General features: G+C 31.5%; 1 protein-coding gene across 11 annotated transcripts in view; it reads left to right on the top strand.

Annotated features, from left to right (window-relative positions):
- Positions 1–12,462, top strand: part of srgap2 (SLIT-ROBO Rho GTPase activating protein 2) — a 170,828-nt gene that overhangs the window by 122,541 nt on the left and 35,825 nt on the right. For all 11 annotated transcript variants that reach the window (XM_087272423.1, XM_087272420.1, XM_087272427.1 and 8 more), the window contains 4 exon segments: positions 2,997–3,125; positions 4,754–4,975; positions 7,704–7,805; positions 10,316–10,513. In XM_087272423.1, coding sequence (XP_087128549.1) covers positions 2,997–3,125; positions 4,754–4,975; positions 7,704–7,805; positions 10,316–10,513 — 651 coding nt within the window.

Here is a 12,462-nt window from a genome sequence, read left to right as displayed (position 1 = left end):
TCTAATGAAGGGGCGTGAGTAGAGGGTTTTGAGCGTTTAAAGATCGAGTTGGAAAATCAGAACTTCAGCAGACATTCAGGCTGCGTTAACCAGTCAGGAGCTTTTTAATGTAGGGCCTGTTGTTGGTGTCCTGAGGCGAAATTCTCTTGCCGACACCGGACAACAGTTCATCAAACTGGGCTTGGCTCAGTCCAAAGCACAGCTAAAAGCCTGCATCATCCAGGTATAGTTTCTGGAAGAGTTGATGAACTCCCAGGGTATGTGCACCTCTAAAAGGATCTAGTGGATTCAGACACGGCGCTGAATGAATATACGCTGTTTATCAGCCTTCCTAAAACACATAAACACAGCTACTCTCTCAATAAAATCCATATTAGCCATTTAGCAACGAAGCTAGGGCAAACAGAAGCCCTGCCCATGATGCGAATCCGCGTCTAATGTGAAGTGAATTTGATGAGCAAATGAAGCAAATTTAACACGAATGAAGCAAGTAAACTCAAAACGTGTCTATTTACACTCGAGTATTGTAATTTATTTTTATGTTCCGCGTCTGGTGTAAACACAGCATTACTGTGGTGTAATAATTAAGGAATTTTGCCGCTGTACCATGACTACAGCAGGTGCAATGAAGTTACAGCGCCTGAACTAGCCCCCAGCTAGGTGACTAGGTAACAACACTGTGTAATATCAATGCTTCTTTGAGTGAGATGCTAATGGTCGAATCCAATTTAATGAGTTATGCTAAGCTAAGCTAAAAGTGCTCCCTCTAGACTTGTAAAAAGAGCCTTTTACCTAAAAAGTAAAGTGTTTCTTTAAGGGTGAGTATATTATGACATCATTTAGATCTTTGGATAAACTATCGCTATAATGGATAGAGAAATAGCGCTCTCTTGGACAGTTTAAACAGAGAATGTGGAGGAAAGGTGAACGTGGGCAGGAGAAGAATGAACAGATGGAGGGAGATTCAGGGAATTGGAAAGGTGATGGAGTGGGAGTTGAGAGACAGCGAACGCAGGAGCAATGAGGTGGTGAGCGATGCAGAGAATGCCGTCACTGCCAGATGGGGATGAGGGTCCTGAATCTGATCCTGGACAAATTTAATGACCTGTTGATGGGGGTTATTCTGTTTATAACACACAAAAGATACACAATCCTTGCTAATCATAGATAAATAAATCTGTACTCATGACATGGCTCTATGGAATGTGTTATTCTGAATGGTTAATCAGCAAATTCTGCAGTCAAATGAAAATAATAAATGATAAATTAATTAAAGAAAGAACCATGTGACCAGCAATGGATGGTTTTGACAGCTGTTAATTAAAAAAACATAATTTGAAAAATTTAAATTTAGCAAAAATACAAAAAATAAAAATAAATAAAAAATAACAGACCAATATTGTTGTGTAATATTATTTGTAATTGTGTAATATTAGTTTCAATGTCCAAAATAAATTCAATAACATTTTTACAATGTAACTATAGTCGTTTAATGTTCAAAAATTAACTAAATAAGATGCTGACAAATTATTAAATCAAATTAATTAAATTTTATTTTATTTTATTTTTAATTTAATATTTAATTTATTTATTTAATTTTGTTTTATTTTATTTTCAATTTAATATTTAATTAATTTTTTTTTTACATTTTATTATTTTCTTTATTTTATTTTTATTTAATTTATTTTAACTTGAAATAAATTAAAATACCACACATGAAATTTAGTTATTATTATACATATTGATATAAATGGTAATAGTAATATATAATTGGTTTATTACAAAGCATACAATGTACAATCAACGTATATTCAGCTAGGCTTTTTTACAAAATAAACCTTTTTAGTCAAGGCTCGACATGTTTGCAAATTTATAGTAGTGATCTCATGTTCTTGAGTTTCCAGGCCACAAATTCCAGAAATGTCCAATTAGATACGGTAATCCTGAACACTAAACGCCACTCAAAATGAACCTCTCCTCTATGACTGTGTATACTGTGTTGTTGAATGTCATTTGATAATGTAATGAGACGACATGAGGTCAGAGGTCAGGCATTAGCATGTCTAGGCCTGATATTGTTGTCAATTCATGGCTTTGTTCGCCTGAACTTTTCTTGCTATCATCTTTGTCCAGTAGCAGGCGCTTACAGAATGATGGATGGGATCATTGCTAGGTTGTTCCAGGGCCACTTCTGTTTCCACAAGACTAACAGCAGAATCTCTATGTGTACACAAGTACAGTACAGATGCAAATGTACTGGAGTTTGTGGTGGCTGCTCTGACACTGGCATATTAGTAACAGTTAAGCAAGGTTTTGTCCATGTGCTAGGGTTTCACACAGAATTATTTTATACACGTTTGATGGTGAACCAATAATGTTACTAGAATTCAACATACAATAAACTTTTTTTTTATTTTTTTTTATTTAGTTATTATTTGTTTTATTTATTTATTTTTCTTTATTTTATTTTATAATTTTATGTTTTATTTTACTTTTTATTCTATTTAATTACATTTTTTATTTATTTTATTGTATTTTACCTAAAATCTATTTAGTTTAATTTAATTTTAATTTATTCTATTTTAATCGATCAATTAATTGAATTGATTTTTTATGTGTAACTTATTACTTATTTTATTGTATTTAAAAATTCAATTTAATTTAATTTTAATTAATACATATTTATTTTTATTTTATTTTATTTTAGTAGAATTTATTTATTTTTCATTTAAAATTATATTTTTGATTAAATATATTTTATCATTTAATTAATTGAATAGTTTTAATGTTGATAAAATAAATGTGTTAACCAGGGTTGGACTTCCTGATGCTATCATATTACACTACTTTGAGAGACTTTGGTGTTAAAGTAATTTGGACTACTTTTAAGATGCATTTGGTTCTTTTCAGGGGTCGAGACCGCCTGTATTTGATTTGACTTGATTCATTATCTTTCAATTTTTTTGTCTCATCATGGTTTTACCTTTTATTCTCAGCGGCAGGCCAAATACACTGAGAATAAGCTGAAAGCTATCAAGGCCAGGAATGAGTATCTTCTGGCTCTGGAGGCCACAAACAGCTGCGTCTTCAAATACTACATCCATGATCTGTCTGACCTCATCGATGTAAGTCCACCTCTTTGACTTCAAAAGCTTATGTGTCTCTAGTCTTCTGTTAAAAGTTAATGCAAAAACTTTTTTTAGCTACACCACTTATATTCCTCTTTAATGCTTTTGTCATGTTTAAAATAAAATTTAAAAAACAACATTCACGTATAATTGTGCAATATCAGGGTTGGGCAAGCTATTTGAAAATGTAGTGAGCTAAGCTATTAGCTAATCTGTTTAAAATGTAGCTTAACTACACTAAAAGCTACCCTTTGGGAAATGTAGCAAGCTAAGCTAAAAGCTACTTGGCAAACGTAGCGTAGCGATATCTAAGCTATTTTTGCAATTAAAATTTTTAAATCAAAGCAACTTAAATTTAAATTGTAATAAAAATTTATTACTTTAAATAATTAATTTGTCTCCATTTCAGGTTCTTCTTTAAACAATTCTAACAAATGTCATATTTATTAAAATACATTACATTACATGTACATTAGAATGCACAAAAAATGAAAATGAAAATCTGTACTTTTTTAAACATTTCAAATGAGAAATCATTTGAATTTAATAAAAAAAAAACACAGAATGATTATGGTGTACTATCAATATGCTTCAAAAGCATTAAGAAAATTGTTCTCACAGTTAAATATTATTGGCCAACTTTTTTTTCACCCTGCACTTGATTAAGTCCAGTTCTCTGCAGCCTTAAATGGGTGTTTTAAAAGGAATGGCCTGAATGTGCCCGTGTTTAAAGTGTACCGCAGTGCAGTAATGGCCTCTGACAGTGTGTTCTGCCTCATCAGGCTTCTTTCTTCAAGTGTGACCCTGACCTGTAGATTCCCCAATGTGAGCTCCTGTAGAGGACCCGCTTGTCCCACTGTATCAGCATCAGATTCTCAGTAAAACATCCAGAAAGTCCAGAAAGCAAATAAGCCTTAGATGGGTTACAGAGGGGCCCACACAACGCTGTCCTCTTTTTGAGTGAACTTCTGTGAATATAAGTTTCTGCCTAATTGATTTTGATTTTGTGGACATTTAATAAAAAGAAAAAGAAATAATAATAATAATAATAATAATATTTTTTTCAGTACTGGGTTGCGGTTAGAAGGGCATTAGCTGTGTAAAACATATGCCAGAAGAGTTGCCGGTTCATTCCGCTGTGGTAACCTCTGTAATAGAGGCTAAGCCGAAGGAAAATGAACAAATGAATGATTAAATGAATAATAATAATAATAACAGCAACAACAACAATAATAATAATAATAATAATAATAATAATAATAAAAGTAAAAAATACTATTATATTATTACTGTAATTATAATGTTACATTTCGATTGGTGCTAATAAAATTATTTATTTATATATTATTATTATTAGTAGTAGTATTAGTATTAATTGTTATAATAATAATAATCATAATAATAAAAATAGTAAAATAATTAACACTGCTATTATGTTACTAATTCAAAGTTTTATTTTAATTTGCACTAATAATTATATTTAATAAAAATAAGAAGAAGAATATGTGGATGAAAGCAATGATGTAGTAATTTACTTTAAATTTTAACTCTATTTAAACTCTAAATCTTCATAAACCCCTTGAAATAAAATGCTTTTTTTTTTCCTTTCCCCTTTCGTCTACCAGTGCTGTGATCTGGGCTACCATGCCAGCCTGAACCGTGCACTGCGTACCTACCTCTCGGCTGAGTTTAACGTGGAGACATCCAAACACGGGGGCCTGGAGACCATTGAGAATGCAGCAGAAAACCTGGAGGCCAACTCAGACAAACAGCGGCTCATGGAGACCTACAACAACGTCTTCTGTCCTCCGATGCGCTTCGATTTCCAGTCTCACATGGGTGACATGGTCAGTTGGCGTGATTATGACTGCTTATGATATAGCACTGTTCAAATACTGCTAATTATTTTCAATCCCCAAACAATATACCAACAGCAGAACTACAATGTGGGTAATAGGTGATACAACAGATAAACAAAATCCTGAAGGCAAAAAATATTGTTTTCATGCTTATTTATTTACTTTTTTGTTCAACTTTTAGATGTATCCTTTATAGCTTTTTCTCCTGCATTGAGCCATAAATCTCCACTTCAGCAACACCAACATACACTAAACTTCTTCTTTAATTTAGTTAATTAATTAATTAATTTATTTATTTCTAATTAATTATTAATTAATTAATTTCTATATTCTAAAGTATTTTACACATTCAAGACTTAATTTTGAGCCCTTATTATATACATCCTATTCCTTCATCTAATGTCCAGAATTCTAGGCTATGTATGCAAATTAGTGCATATTTAATGAAATAATGCATATTCAAATAGCATTTTCGTAATAAAAGGTTTTAAATTCTAAATAAGTTTAATAAATCAACTGTGGAAGTCTGCTAATAACTATTAGCTAATTTTGTTTCTGGATTTACCAGCAATGTTTTGCCTTAAGCAAATAAGTGTTGCTCTAATGATGCCAAATGCTTTTGCTCCAATATATCAAACATCTTGACAATGTCACAAAAAAACAATAACTCTACAAAATACCAGTCAGTGCTGTTACACAATGATCAACATTGTCTCTCCTGCTGTTACATGAGACTCTCACAAGACTGTGTCTCACTGCATGTCCAGACAAACCTAGACACCTCCAGAGGAATGAAGCGTTTCTCAATCAGTGACAGACGTGCCTGCTGAGAGGCCTCTGTTGCTGGAGCCCTGAAATAATAAATGTTGCCATTGTGAATTTTTGTTCTTAATTGGCAAATTGACTGCTAAGATTATTGGAGCTGATATTTAGATATTTAGTCATGCATTGAAATTGTGCATCATGAAATATCATACCTGGTATGCTTGCCTGCACACTGACTTACTTTCTTTTTCTTTCTTTCTTTCTTTCTTTCTTTCTTTCTTTCTTTCTTTCTTTCTTTCTTTCTTTCTTTCTTTCTTTCTTTCTTTCTTTCTTTCTTTCTTTATTTCTATCTTTCTTTATTTCTATCTTTCTTATTTTCTAAAATGTATTTATCTATCTATCTATCTATTTATTTATTTATTTATTTATTAGTTTGTTTATTGTTTATTTTAAATATATTATTGTATTTCTTTCTTCAACTTGCATTTCTTTCTTTTTTTCTAAAATGTAATTGTTTGTTTGTTTGTTTGTTTGTTTATTTACATATTAGTTTGTTTTAAATATTATTGTATTTTTTTCAACTTGTATTTCTTTCTTTCTAAAATATATTTGTTTGTTTATTTATTTATTTATTTATTTATTTATTTATTTATTTATTTATTTACTTACTTACTTACTTACTTATCTATTTATTTATTTATTTATTTATTAGTTTGTTTATATGGAGGACCAGGAGTGCTGTTTAGAAATAAAATGTGTATAAATAAATCACAATTTAAATGGACAATTAATGGACAAATAAATAGACATATTTACATTTTTTTTATTTAAATTGTGTTTATAAATGTCTTATAAAGCAATAAATCAATGCATTTAAAAGTAACTTTTAAATGTGTATTAACAAATAAACAACACATTAATTGTCCATTTAAATTGTGATTTAATTATACACATTTTTATCCTTCAATAATAAAATTAATAAATTGTTTCTTCAATTTATTTCTAACTGGCACTCCTGGTCCTCCATATGTTTAATGTTTTATTTAAAATATTATTATTATTTTTATTTTTTTTACTTGTATTTCTTTTAAAATTATGTTTTTTTATTTGTTTGTTTAAAGTTTTACTTAATGTATTTTTCCATTTTTTTTTCAAACTCATCTTTCTTTGTTTGTTTGTTTGTTTGTTTTAAACTCATTTCAATAATATTGGTAAATAATTTAATTAAATTAAATAAACTGTAACAATACTTTAACAATTATTTATATTTATTAAATGTTTATTTTGATTTTCAGAAAAATTCTTAGTGTATTACACCTTGCTTGATTGCCTGATTCTTTCAAGCTGAAGCCAATTTTACAGTGTCTGTTTTAAATGTCAAATAAACAAATACATCAATGTAGAGTATAAATAAAAACACAAAGCACTTTAAATATTGAAATTAAATTGAAGAAAACATCTTAAAGTAAAATTAGATGCAACACCTCTCCCAAAGGATTACATTTTAATTTTGTGAAATAAATCAACAAATCAACAAATCAACAAATCAACGAATGTTGTGTCAACAAATCAACAGTGCTTTCTGCTGTGTTGAACTTTGCACTGCTGTTTTTGTTTTTAGCCAGCTCTGCATCAGGGTCCTGGATGTTTGTATGTGTGTGTGATGAACAGAGCAGCTGGTTTTCCCCAATGCACATGTGCCCCGTCGAGCGTTCGGCCCTCAGGGAAAGGGTGGACCACACTGAGCCAGATGTTCCCCAGCTGGCAAAAAAAGACTGAAAGCGTAAAAGAAAGACATGCAGGCAGATATAGGCTAGCAGAGGTCACTCCGCTCTTTATAGCATATGGGAACAGCAGCTGTATGATCACTGCTGGACAGGGTTTTGCTTCACTTCTCTGCTTTGTCATCTCAAGTTTTTGTTGTTGTTGTTGTTGTTTTATTCTCCATCAGGTTGGACATTTGTGTGCCCAGCAGCCTGTGCAGGGAGAGCTGATCCAGAGATGCCAGCAGCTTCAGTCCCGTCTGTCCACACTGAATATAGAGAATGAAGAGGTGACAAATGAATAGGAAACGTGTTTGTATAGATAGTTGCAAATGTATATGGCACATACAGTACCAAAACTACACACAGTATATAATGTATACAAATGCATGCATACACTTGATGAGATTCATCTGCAGTCATCTTTCAAGAATTGTGTACACATGCATCTCACCTGTCAAACTTTGAACACTTTTTTCACATCCGTTTCCTTTTACTCTCTTCTAAATCAAAGCATTGAGTTGAGTCAAAGTTATTTAATTAAGATATTTCACTACAAATGCTCTCACACATGTTACAATGTAATTGATAAAAACTTTGGAAATGTTGAATATAATATATAAAATATGTATATTCCACTGAATTTCATAGTTGTGCTATTTATATTAAAGAATTTGGCAGACACTTTTATCTAAACCAAACACATGAACAACAATCGATAAATCCCTGGTGCTTGAGAGTTTCTTTACGTATTTAGGCTAATTTGATAAAATCTTAAGGGGTGTAGATCTGTTTAACTTTATAATTAAACATTTATGTTGAAATCCATCGAAGGAAATGAGAAGGAAGTCCATTGATTTTTGCCAGACGTCCACATAAGTCACTTTAATGTGTTTTAAATGGCTATGGTTGGACTGAGGAAGTAACATAACATTCTTAATGGGTTAATGTTTGCATTTCAATAAAGCACAAAAGTCAATATGAGACTATTATGCTATTTTGTCTCTTACTCTAAAATATATCATTTATAGGATCAATGTGTTTTTACTTGTTTTCTGACTTGTGTTCAAAATATTTTAAAGATTTTTAAGATTAATTTAGTGTATGTCTTACCACATTTCAATCTTACTTTTTCTAGTTTTAAAACATCTTCATCTGCATTTGTAGTTCTGAGAGTAACTCTTGCAAACATGGCATTAAAATAGCATTTTATTTAACATTCATTGTGCAATGTGTCAGATTACTGGGGCTAAACATAGACAGGAATCTTATGATCAGAATGTTAAAATAAAAAAGACCTTATTTCTCAGATCAAACAGTAAGCAGCCGGGTTCATCCCTTTTTGGGGTCCCCTGACACGTTTCTGTTTTGGTCTGCTGTGCGTTTCAGAATTTGCATGCATGTGTACACTGTTAAAAATTGCTTGACGTTGTCTTAACACAAATCAATAAAGTTAAATTAACTGTTTTTGCAAATTTAAGTTAATTGAACATAAAACAATTAAGTTATCCCAAAAAACTCTCAAGAATTGTGGTGATTGAGCTTTTTATGAATAAGTAGCTTGAACAAGCAGCAAAAATATTTTTTTGAGTGTATGTTGTCAACCTGATGAAGATCTTTGTAAGTGTTTTTCTGTTTGCATGATTTTTTCATAACTTGTAGTTTGTTTGACCTCTCTCATACACTGTACAAAATATGTCAGAGATTATTTATTATAGCCCTGCGATTTAATCTCATTTTGTGTGATACCAAAACATGCCATGGGAAAGAAATTGCATGTGTATTGGTATATTAGATTCGTGAAACAGCATCTCTTGGACATGGCGACAACACTAACACAACTTCAAATATTTAAATTCTGGATATTATGACATGCACATTCTTGGAAAAAAATATTTAGCACTCCTAAAATCAAGGCATTTGAGTTGAAAAAACTGATATAGAGAGCTCCCTTTGAATGAAGTCAACTTTTTCAGACATTTTTATGCTGAAACTGCAAAATGACACTCTAAAAGATATTGAAAGTGTAAATAAACATATGAAAAATAAAAAAGATACAAAAATATTAAATTTGAAATATTAAACTACCAAAATATAGTTCTGTTTCTGTTTTTGTATAATATAAAACAATTAGAAAACATAATTAGAAAATTAGAAAATTGTTAACAAATTTGGGGAAAAAAATAAACAATAACAAATGCATAAAAATAATACTAGAGAGCACAACAGAGTAGACACCTTCATAGTTTATGTGATGAAATGAAATTCTCCCATATATCCACTTACTTATGATCACCATTCATTTTGGCTTACATTTTTCAAATGAAGCATTCCCAATCATTAATTAAATCCATAATTTAAGTGTAGGGAATTGAATGCCTTTCCAAAACCTGTGCTGCTGTAGTTTTACCAACAGTTATAAGGGAGAACACATCATTTGTAATATGTGGAAACTCAGTTTTATCACCTAAAAGACAAATCCTAGGTGAGAGAGGAATGTTAAATGCCAGACATCTGCCTAATTTTCTTAACACAGATTCCCAAAAGTGTTAAATCTTTGTACACTAACATAAAGCATGGAAGTATGTGCCAATCTCTTGTTCACATTTCCAGTGTTTTTTATCGTCCAAACATCCCAATGAAAATCCATAATTTATTACAATATTTGAATGCAGTGCACCAGTTTATAGGACATTAAAACAGTTGATGCATCAATCCAAAGAATTCCTAAATCAATCACTTACTTTGGTTGTAATATTTCTGACAAATTTGAACTATAATAGTTACGCTGTTGCTCCAGGTTAAGAAGACCATGGAGGCCACTTTACAGACCATCCAGGACATGGTGACCATAGAGGACTTCGATGTGACCGACTGCTTCCACCACAGCAACTCAATGGAGTCGGTCAAGTCCACAGTGTCTGAGTCTTTCATGAGCAAACCCAGCCTGGCCAAGAGACGAGCCAACCAGCAGGAGACCGAACAGTTCTACTTCACGGTAAATGAGACTAAGTAGCAGAGAAACCAGTTTAGTACGGGGTCATTGGGTTGAGGGACGCATGCGGTGGATTGGACGATGGTAAATCTGAGGGCATTGAAGGACAAGAAGGGAAAAGGCAAAGGAAGGGTGATGAAGGGAGAAGATAAGAGATTGAATGTTGGAGATAGAGCTTAATGTCTATTCTTCTCTATCAGAGCCTTTTAAGAAGCCTTTGACTGAGAAGAAGGCAATTAGAGGAGACTGCTGCTGTTGACCGGCCTCCATTGATCTGCGCTTGTTTGTAGACTAATGAAACTGTGTTACTTTGTAATTCTCCACTAATAACATTGCAGTGGAAGTTGTTTTCTGGATAGATTTTTACAAAATACCCAGAAGACAATACAGTAAGAGGGAAATAATAAGACACTGGTCTCAAAGGCACCTTTATAGAGTTTATAGAGAAGGTTGGTGTTACAGGGGAACATTAGTGTCAGCATGACTGTATCAGAAAATGAATAGAATGAAAAATAATACATACAGTTGATATAATGGTAGTTGTAGTATGACATTTTGATTTTATTAAATAAAAAAAAAAATTTAATTGAAAATTTTTTGTTCAATTCCCCTAACTAGTTAGCTAATTAGGTAGTTAGCTAGCTAGTTAGTTTGTTTGTTAAATAAATATAAACTACAGAAAAGAACAAAAGCTTCAAAACTTCTGCAAAACCATGTATATAATGAATTAAGTGCATTACTGGGCCAAATTATAATGAATGTACTGTATATATCAATACACATATGGTCAGTGTGTGGGTTTTATATCTGACAGCTTTATAAAATGTGCTTGAAAATAAAAATATATTACAAATAATGTTTAGAGTTTTCGTTTCTTTAAATTTTTAATCTAAGATATTAGAAGTATTTGTCTACAGAAATTAGATTTCTAAAATAAACATGCTATGAAAGGTTACTACAAAAGTATAGTAAGTGTATGAATTTCCACTTCCGCTTGTATAATTTGACACATGCACTTCATAAAAGCACTATCTGTACACAGCACTGTAAAAAAATGCTGTACAGTTAAAGTCAGAATTATTAGCCACAATGTTTATGTTTTCCCTCAATTTTTGTTTAACGGTGAAAAGAGTTTTTCAAAACATTTCTAAACATAATAAATTAAATAACTTATTTCTAATAACTAATTTATTTTATCTTTGTCATGACGATAGTACATAATATTTGACTAGATATTTTTCAAGACACTTCTAAACAGCTTAAAGTGACATTTTAAGGCTTAACTAGGTTAATTAGGTGAACAAGGCAGTTTAAGGAAATTAGGCAAGTTATTGTAATGGCCAGGCTCCAACTTATCTCTCTAATCTTAATACTGCTAAAATATCCAGCAAATGTTTAAGGTCATCGAACCAGGAACTGCTAGTAGTTCCCAGATCCAAACTGAAGAAAAAAAAGAGATCAAACTTTCTCTGTAGTACAGTTGGTCGTAAAATGTGGAATGAGCTACCTACTGTATGTCCATTAGAACAGTTTCCAATGAAACTTAAACTACAACTTCTAGAAAGAGCTTTTAAATTGGGAGAAAATCGGTCCTATTGTACCTACAGTATCTGGTGTCTTATTATTTATCGTTGATGCTGTGTGGTATGTTTTATTTGTTGCTGTCTATTTTTGTAATTTGCTTTTAGGTTTGTACAGCACAGTGGTCAACAACTGCTGTTTTATTGTGCTTTATAAATAAATAAACAAACTAAACTGTAAAATGTACAGTATTACTGGCTTTTGCTTGCCAGAAATACTGTAAAATGTACAAGTAAAACTACAGTACTTGTAAATTTTACTCTATTACTGGCAACCAAAATTGCCTATCATACTGTAAATTTTACAGCAATGTTTTTACAGTGGGAGCTTTGTTTTTTGTCACTTGATGTTGCGCAGGCTGTTTTAGCTCA

Source organism: Danio rerio, chromosome 11 (genome assembly GCF_052040795.2).
Source record: "Danio rerio strain M-AB ecotype USA chromosome 11, GRCz13ab, whole genome shotgun sequence".
NCBI lineage: Eukaryota > Metazoa > Chordata > Actinopteri > Cypriniformes > Danionidae > Danio > Danio rerio.
The sequence above is the reverse complement of the archived record's forward strand: the minus strand, read 5'-3'. Positions and strand labels throughout refer to the sequence as shown.